A 9,880-nucleotide genomic window follows, 5' to 3' on the forward strand; every position below is an offset into this window, starting at 1 on the left:
GGGTTATTTTATTACGTAGAAAAAAAAAGGGTTATATTATGTTGCACTCTTTTTTTTCCGTTCCATTAAAAGTATCATACTGAGAAAATATTTTAAAATATTTGTCATATTGAGAAAATCAAGACACTTTTTAATCTTCTCTTTTGATTGTATGCATGTTATTATAGCATTCAAGTTCAAATTTTGAATGTGTGGAAGGTAAAATTGGAAAGCGAAGCACAGACACGACAATCAAATCACTACTATTCTTCCAAAGTTGAGTTTTCAAAACATAAAAAAAAAAAATGAAATGGAGAGAATATATTAGTATTTTATAAAATAGAGGAATATGATTGTGCAGAAGAATGCATTGAAAAGTTTTCAATCTAAAAACGATCTAATTACTAATCAAAGTCTGCAGGCGAAGAGATTTATTTAGATGTATAATGTATGGATTTTCATTTGAATTTTATTTTGCTTTGACTTTTCTCTTCATGACATCTCTGAGCATTAAGTTTCATGCGACTTGTCTTCTTAACGTCCCCAAAATCTAAGCTCTAAAGATCACGTCAACAGGTGCTTAATTATAACAATTGCTGACTTGGAAGGTTCGTTGGGCTGATTAGAACACGTAAGGAGGAGGTTGAAAATCGAGTCAAATACGCTGTGACAGTTGTTGCATTGAACGCTGTGATTTTGATTTTGTTAATTTGAAGCCATCCAAATATTCACCCGTAGTCAGTAGTACGTGTCAGTCATGCTGACATGGATGAATTCCCAATAAGATACGGTGACGTGGACGTCCGCGGCTGTATCTTTTTTTTTCTTTTTTTTCAAATAACTAGATGCTTGTTTTAATGGGTAAAGATGATATTACGAAAAATTTCAATGAACAAAAGTAGCTTTTCTTTCCATTTTCTGGCCATTTATGGACACAAAAGGAAGCGAAGAAGCATAAGGCATTTTAAGTTGGTTAATTCATTACATTTTTTTTCTTTTGCTCTTAACTTAAACGCCCAAATGAAAGAAAAGTTCAACATTTTATATCTTTTCCCAGCCTTTCCTTCCATCCAAACAAACTATTATTGGCATTTTAAGGCATTTTTGTGAGCCCTTTTAGCTAAAAATTGATAAAAGGTAATTTCAAAGCTTATACAAGCTGCCCGTGATACTTTCCTACAATTACTTTCCAAGTGTCTTAGCAAAAACTCTTATATATATATATATATATATATATATATCTATATATCTATATATTTATTTATTTATATATATATTTATTTATATATTTATATAACTATGTAAATATATTTATTTCAACTTTGTTTTATAATATGTATATTAATATATATTAATATGTATATTTCAATTTGTATATTTTATTATATATATAAGTTATATTAATATAATATGTATATTATATATATTATATCAATGGAAATAAATATATGTATTTATATATAAATATTAATATTTGTTTAAAATATATTTATGTATATTTATATAAATATACACATATCAATTTTGTTTAATAATATGTATATTAATATATATATTTGTATTTGTATATTAAATATATAATAATATACATATTAACAAACAAAATTGAAATAAAAATATTATATATATAAATAAATAAACATTAATATATAGAAACAGAGCCAGTATATATTTAAAAAGAATCTCAACAAAATTCTAAATTATAAAAATATTCAAAAATATATTTTAAAAAAACCTCTAAAAACATCTACAGTAAAAGTTTTTCATTAAAGTTTTTAAAAAAACACCTCCAAAAACAGCTAATCCAAGCGGAGCCTCTATTGCTTAATTACATCTAGCAAAGAATTGCCCTCAGTCAATTGTGATCAATTAGTTATAAATTTCTAAAGTCAATTTTTTAAAGATGTTTCAATTGTTTTCTTTTGGTTCTTGCTTCTAGCTTTTTTAAGTGCGAGAGAGGGGGGGGGGGGGGAGAAGCTGATTCAAATTTAAAAAGATAAAATTAAAGCATTCGAGGAATCACGATTGTTTTTCAAGAATTTGATGACAATAGTCTCCTAAACAAGCTTATTTTAAACTATTATTTGTTAAGACATGATCAAATTATTGAACTACTTATATTTAGCGGAATAAACCAAAGGGTAAATTAAACATAACTTTCTCTAATCACATTGCTTCAGTCTTCGAATTCTTGAACTCTTTCATCATTCCCTTGGACTTAGCTTTGAGTACTAGAAAATGGTTTGGTTTTCCTTATTCTTTCTAGATGAAAACTCAGACCAAATTTCCTTAATTCCATGAAGTCGTTAAAGGTAGGCCCTCCATTGCACCAAGAAAAAACTTGTGATTGTAACTCGAAAGAATTGTAACAAACAAAATGTGAGGTGGGAGACTAGTTGGAAATCAATTCGGTACATTTATTACTTGCAGAGACTAAAGAAAACTTGTACAAAGTATTCTAGGAACTAGACCATTATTCAACAGAAACAAAGACGCGGCCTCTTTCCTTTACCTAACTTTTCTTTACCCCAAAAAAAAAAAAAAAGAAAAAATTGCAGCCTCTTGCATCTATCCCATTTTCCTTTTAAGTTGTGGTGCCTAATAGCTTTAGGTGTTGGCTGGAAATTGGACATTGGAAATTGGATGGATCTTCAAAGATACGAGGAAAGTTCTGCTCAAATCTTCACTCTATTGGAGGACATACTATCCAGTTTAATTTCTGATTTGGACGCGTTGATAATCTAATTCAATATTTGAAAGTAACGGGTTCAAATCTTAACATGTTCAATAACCAAAAATATTGTATCTTAATTAATTAAATGACACTGAATTTTTTAGGCAAAATTTGCTTAAAAAAATAAGTGATAAATTATTCACTTATCACTTAATTTAAAATATACTAAAAAATTTAAATATAGTATATAATAATTTAATAATTTAACGAATTCATATTTCAAATCTCAAACTTCAATTTTATTTAACGCACCTCTCATTCGCCAATAGCTACGCCATCCACAAACAAAAGTTTTAGCACCTCCACAAACGGCAATGAGTTACACTTCAAAAGAAAAGCTCCAAAGCACTCTCTGTCCTTCTTTTTTTTTTTTTGTTTTTTTGTACTTGGTGAAATGACACAAAACCCTATCAAATATTCTAAGAGACAAAATTATCCCTCGTGTAATCACGAATAACTTTTAGTTTTTCAATTCTCTCAGTTTTTTCTACTCTTAAATTAATTTTAAATTATCGTACAACTATTATTAAAGGAAATTCCTAATAATGATGATTTTAAAAATACTAACTGTGTTTATAGGAGTTGTTTAATAGTCCCTACTAAATTTTGTAATTTCGTCTGCACGCTTTTTAAGGTACTCCACAACCTTAGCCATGGTTAACGTTGGGCAAGGGAATAACGCTGGATGCACAATCGTCGTCTACTAAGTTCTCGATGGTTACGCATTGGATGGCTATGGATTCTTCGACCTCAAATTCTTGGCCGTCTGATGTTTTCAAGGTTAACACCTTTTTCTCTGTTGACATGATGATGTTGGGACTGAAACGAATATTATATTATGAAACACTTGACTTGGATAGAAGAAGATTTTTCGAAGCTAGGAGAGTTGGGGGTTTTGGATGTACTTCATATACATAGATATAGATTTACAGGTTAGGGTTCAGTGTATGGCTAGGATTAGGAGAACACCAAAATGTTATTGAGGAGGAGAACACCTTTTCCCAGAGACATGTAAATTTCTTCCCCAGAGCTAAAGACACAACACACGGCCCAATTTAACTAAAACACGGAGTTAAAACGGTTGGCCGAAAAGTACACACTACACAATGAGAATGCATCATCTTATTATACACACATACAATATTACACACAGTAGCAAAGCTGCATTGCACAATTTCTAAATGTGGTGTGTGAGGACATTTCGGAAATCAGGAAGCAGGTGGCCGCGGGAGTCTCTTCGCTATTTCCTGTCAAAAACACCCAAAATGAAACGCAAATACTTTTAAGTTCTTAGGATAAATTGATCTCCAGCAGAAACGATTTCAAGAGATTAGCATGAGCATCTGACTCTCATAATCGCATGCAATTAATGAAGGCACCATCCATGTGTATCATGGCACAAATAACTGATATTTAGGATGCTAATAGCTTCCGGAAGGAAGAAAAAGGGAAAGGGCGGGGGAGGAAAACATAAAATGGTACTATAGAATAAAAAGTTTATGGAGACTTCAGATCAAGGGGCCAACAAGTTCTGGGAAGAACAGAAACTGAAAAATGGAAACATCAACGAGGGGAAACTAAAAATTTTGCTTCAAAATTATGTCATCGATGCACAATCCTGCTTATGATCCGGTAACACCACACCATTTCCAACAAGCATTCACTTAGAACAAATGAAGAAGGCTCCAAAGGATCTGAACAGATTTTGAGGTGAAGTCAACCACAGAGTCTCGCAAAGATTAGCTTACCCCCCCCAAAAAAAAAAGGGAGACTCATAAAGATTCTCCCTACACGACAAACATTACCAAGTATGATGCTTTGCTTCTATCCCATTTTACTACATACAGAAGTCAGCTTGCTCCTAGACATAGCTTGGATATAACACTGACAATACATTATTCAGCAACTGTTTTATTTTTATTGGTTATTTTTTTCTTCCTGGAGAAGCCTTCAAACTGCTTTATTCTCAATTTACGGGTACAAGTGCGACCCACCACAGGGTAAAGAGTTCCACAACTTCTTATTTAATTGTATAAGAAGCATTACAAGCTATAAGCAATGGCAGTGAATAAAATGGCAAATTCAGGCATCTCAGATGAAAAGCGAATTAGAATATACCTCAAATAACTGGTTTATGTTATCTGCTGTCTTGGCAGATGTCTCAATGAAAAACATCCCATTCTTCTCTGCATACTCCATTCCATCCTTCAAAAGTGAACAGGGTACATCAATGTGTAAATGACGCTGAATTGTTGGAGATAAGAGTACGGGTAAAGAGGTATATGATGCTTACTTGAGCTGACACTTCTCGTTTTTCTTGGAGATCAGCTTTGTTACCTACCAATGCCATGATCATCCCAGGGCTCCCATGTTTTTGTAGCTCCTAGGCAAAAAAAGAAGAACACATAAACTCCTAATATAAGAAAGCATCTGATTACATTTCCACATTGCCATGAAAAAGTAAGCTCGAAAAGTTATGTTAACGTACATCACGATCATTCGTTTGCCGAATCTAAAATTACTACAGATTCCACATCTAACATGCTCTAATAGGAGTTAATGACATTTGGAGATCATACACATCAAATGTTAGTTGTAAAATCATGATAGCATTACTAAAGGCTGACAGTGTACAGAAGGATAAACATAATCTATACAGATCCAGAAAATAGACACACAAAGGCTTCATTAGGACTAAAGATTAATTACAATTGGTGCTTGTGCGGGGCTAGAACTGACTATAGAGAGAGACTCTAATCATTTAGTAAGTTGACAAGTAATCATGCGCATATCTACGATTATATTGTTAAATTTTTAGATCAGCATCTGTAAATTATGCGGAGAATAGAAATAGTATTCCAAGGAAAAGTAAAATGAGCAAGATCGAGGCTGTAAATTTAATATAAAGTTATTAGGATGAACACTGAATTCATAAGTCCTAACGTTCATATACACCTAAAAAACCTATTGTGAGCTCTTCTACTCATAATTTCCCTACAGCATCAAGCATCACAATAAATTGACGTGGAGCAAGCTCCTCCTGCACTTGCAGGTATTTAAAGATGTAACCAAAATGGCAACGAGAAAGAAAATAGAAGAAAAAGGAGAAAACTATGTCATAGTTATCTAAAACTTCCCAGTGCATGAAGAGAGAGGAAAACGAAATAAAGGGAAAAAAAAGCAAAAAAAAAGGAATGATTAAAAGGTAGATGGTAAGGAGGAAAACTATCCGGAAAGCCTGTAAAGACTGCAATTTTTTCTTCATCATCCAAAAAGAAAAACACCAAGCAAAACAGCAACAAAGCCTCACAACATGCCATACTGTAGAAAAGCAATCAATAAAAGTAACTTGTCCACCACAATGCGATATACCTTGACCCAATACTGTGCTTTGGCAAATGATTCAGGACTAGTGATGTCATACACAACAACTGCCACTGCAGCACCTCGGTAATACAGTGGTGCCAGTGCTGCATATCTAAAGAACAAACAACAGACAAACAAAGTTAGGGCTCTATATTAGGAAATACATGTTACCAAAAAACAAGCGATGAGGAGAGGCTCCGTCCACAAAATCAGTGGCATCAAAAGAAAGGGTCCCAGATTATGAAACTTGGCAGACCTCTCTTGACCAGCAGTATCCCATATTTCAAACTTAACAGTGGTAGAATCCTGCAAAGCTATAGTCTGAGACAAGAATGAAGCTCCAATAGTTACCTATAATCAAATAAAAACAACAACCATAAGTAAAATTGTAGACCATATAAATATCGTAGAAGGTCAGATAAGTATTGAAGATGTCTAAAACAAGAAAATTTTATTCAATCACTAGACCACTAACTTCACCTTGGATGTTGGATCAAACTGGCCACGGACAAAACGAAGAACAATACAGCTTTTCCCAACACCAGAATCACCTAACAGCACCAGCTGCAGACATTATTGAAAAAATGGATTAGTTGCAAATCCATTTGTTTGAATACAAAATTCAATTAATAAAAAGTGCACTAAGCACCACTAAACAGCCTCAAGTAGAACCCTCATGGAAAGATATTGCTAAATTTAAACCTAGATAGCCATCTCATAATGCACACATTAATCATGCAAATTGACTAGTGTCTACCAGATGACAAAAAGGCCTAAAAGGATGAATGGATCAGAGTCTTCAGCATCCAAAAATCATGGCTCTAAATTTTTCCTGCAGTCCTTGAGACTTTCATTCACCAAATAACCAAAGCAGTTCCATGAGGACAAGGGTAGTTTGGCGTCTTCAGGCTTCACCTTAACCGAGTTAAATGAAGGCTTCTCAGCTTGGTAGTCAATACACATTAAACACAGTGTAGCAACTGCTGAGAAAAAGAACCACATTGGGGGATCTTCACAAGCCACGGATAATAGCCTTGGAGATGATGCATTCAGTAGTGAATGCACTACCATGCCCATACACTACAAACAGGAAATGATTTTCTTTTACAATTTTTTCCGCTGTACAAAAAGGTGCATACATACAACCTCAAATCACCCCTGCGCACAGAGCCACTGCTACAGGAACTTATGTGTTGTCAAAAACAAGGTGATAACAAAATCAGCTTCCGTCCAGTATCAGTAAAACATATCAAACAAGTATCTCCAAAAAGCTCAAATACAACTTTCAGCCGGTCCAACGTAATATATTAAGCATAAACACCCCAAAAAAATCTTAATTTACTATTTGCTGCAGCATTCACTGTTGGCTCCAAAACCTCGTATCATTTACATGCAAAAAGCAAAAAGATTGTTTCTTGTGTAAAATAGTGCAAGAAAGCACATTATTACTCCTTTTAACTAAGAGCAACAATTCAAAAATTAATCATACAAATATACCTTCACACGGAGGTTTTTAGCATCATTTGCACTACCATTTTCCGGATTAAGTCCACCCAACCGACCCGAATTCCTATCTGTCGAAATTGGGAACAAAATTAAAAAAAAAAAAGAACTCAAGAAATAAAGTATACCAACAACAGACGAGAAAAAGGTGCCACCGCGGAAGAAATCAATAAATATCAAGAAAATTATCAAAAGGGTTACTAAATTAGAGCCCAATAACAACAAAAAGGAGCCGAATCAAGTCAAATTGAGCCTACCAGGATGGACATAAGGGCGATGGGACATTTATAAGAATCAATAACAGAATATTCAGCTCAGAGAAATTGAAGAATATTTTCAAAAGATCAAAAAATGGAAAAAAAGGGAAAAGGGTTTAACATAGGGTTAGGGAATCAAAGAATTAAAACCAAGGATGGGTTGAATAAAAATTCCAACTTTAATCACCTGGCAGCGAAGACGAACAACCCATGGACTAGCGAGATTTTAGACGCAAAGGCTAAAATACTTCACTTTTTCTTGTGTAGACGCCAGAGGGGATAAATTATTGTGGGATTTTAGCGGGATTTATTGATTGTCTTCAGAAGAATATGACACAGCGTATACAACAGCTAAAACAAGGAATTTTTGACGCTGAGAGAGAGGAGAGAGACAGAGAGGTATACAGTGTACGGTCGCTGGTGGAAGAAAGGGTGTATTTTCAGTTTACCCCCTTAGGTTTTCATTTAATATTACTTGACCCGTAATAGTTTTGTGATCAGAAAGCTTCCAGTTTAACGGTTTTGGACTTGGGACCTCCACGAAAATAGTTGCAGACTTGCAGGTGACAATTTACAAGTTGGAATTTTACTATTTTAGTCCTTTTATAAATTTCTTATTATTTTTATTTTTATGGAAGCATGTAATGGGGTACAGGTGAAATTAGAGATGATATCATGGATCTTTTGCAAAATTTTCAATAAAGCATATGATCGTTTTCTCCTCCTTCTTCTTCCTTTTTTTTTTTTTTTAATCGTAGTTGGCTTTGTCGAAAAGATGATAGCAACAGAAACGAAGAAGAGCAACAGTAAGAACATGACATGATATGCTTTGTGGAGCATTGGTGTAAGCAATCAATCAAAGAAAGCAGGCACAAATGCTAAAATACAAAACTCAAGAAAAAGCATATGTAATATATTGTAATATCAATGAAGCATAAATTTTACATGAATTTGAAGCAAGAATTGCATACACTATTTTCTTTGGATTTCTTTGTCAAAGGACAAAATCACACATACATAGGCCAAAGAGTTCGAAATAATTTAAGACAAAAATAAAGATCATATACGTCTGAATCCATTGTCAATTACATTTTACTTGGATGCTCAAATTATTTGACGCTTTTTTTTTGTTCTTTTGACTTTGTAATAAGACTAGATAAGTGTTGAATTCGCCCCATAATCATAAGGGTAAAAAATAAAAAAGCTCCATGTGGTAAGTCTAATACACAGAAAAGCCTCCTATGGTTTCAAAAGATACAACACGATACCTCATGCTTTGAACTAAATTGTAAAGGTGACGGAATCTGTTAAATTTAACGGAAATGACTTATTGGAACCTAAAAAAAAAATTTTATACTTAATTTTTATCAAATATACATATTTTACCCCTTAACCCTCAATTCTCTCTATTTAGAGAATAAAACAAATGATTTTTTTGAGCTGTCTTTTGCTTAATTATATCAGGGTATTTTGGTCATTTTGTCCATTTCCGTTAACTTTAACGGATTCCGTCACCTTTACAATTTAGTTCAAAGCATGAGGGGTCGTGTTGTATATTTTGAAACCATGGGGGGTTTTCTGTGTATTAGGTTTACCACAGGGGGCTTTTTTGTTTTTTACCCTAATCATAATTTTCATTTCTAATACAAGTTGAAGATATTTATTATGTTCTTGCATTATAATTGACCTGTTTAAGTTGGGTCGAATTTTTTGCGAGAGAGTTTTCTCAACTTTGTACTTTTCGTTCCTATGAGTTTTGAGTCCGATATTTCATGATTAAGCGATGCAAGTTTTTTTTCTTTTTCAAGGAAGATGCAAATCTCTGTCACTTGCACCAATATCTGCTAGTATAATTGACTTCGTTAACTTATAACTTTATGACAATGTCTTGTTATCACAAAATTAGTGTATGACAACGATGTCTGCCAATATTCATGGACCTGAATTGATCTAGTTATTGGTTTCCGAGTGTACGAGTCTAGGTCAAAGCAATGGACGCGCTAAAAACATGACCTGAAAAGTTGTTCAAAAGACCGATCTA

General features: G+C 33.4%; 1 protein-coding gene across 1 annotated transcript; it reads right to left on the reverse strand.

The window, feature by feature from the left end:
• Positions 1 to 3,670: 3,670 nt before the first annotated feature.
• Positions 3,671 to 8,378, reverse strand: LOC140036630 (ras-related protein RABF1). The gene is made up of 8 exons (XM_072078751.1): positions 8,027 to 8,378; positions 7,577 to 7,653; positions 6,560 to 6,643; positions 6,336 to 6,430; positions 6,086 to 6,191; positions 5,007 to 5,096; positions 4,832 to 4,918; positions 3,671 to 3,960 (listed from the first exon to the last, which is right to left on the reverse strand). The coding sequence occupies exons 1-8, from the start codon at positions 8,049 to 8,051 to the stop codon at positions 3,922 to 3,924; spliced, it is 603 nt and encodes a 200-aa protein (XP_071934852.1). The 5' UTR covers positions 8,052 to 8,378; the 3' UTR covers positions 3,671 to 3,921.
• Positions 8,379 to 9,880: the final 1,502 nt, after the last annotated feature.

The sequence above is a fragment of the Coffea arabica genome, chromosome 2e (assembly GCF_036785885.1).
Source record: "Coffea arabica cultivar ET-39 chromosome 2e, Coffea Arabica ET-39 HiFi, whole genome shotgun sequence".
NCBI lineage: Eukaryota > Viridiplantae > Streptophyta > Magnoliopsida > Gentianales > Rubiaceae > Coffea > Coffea arabica.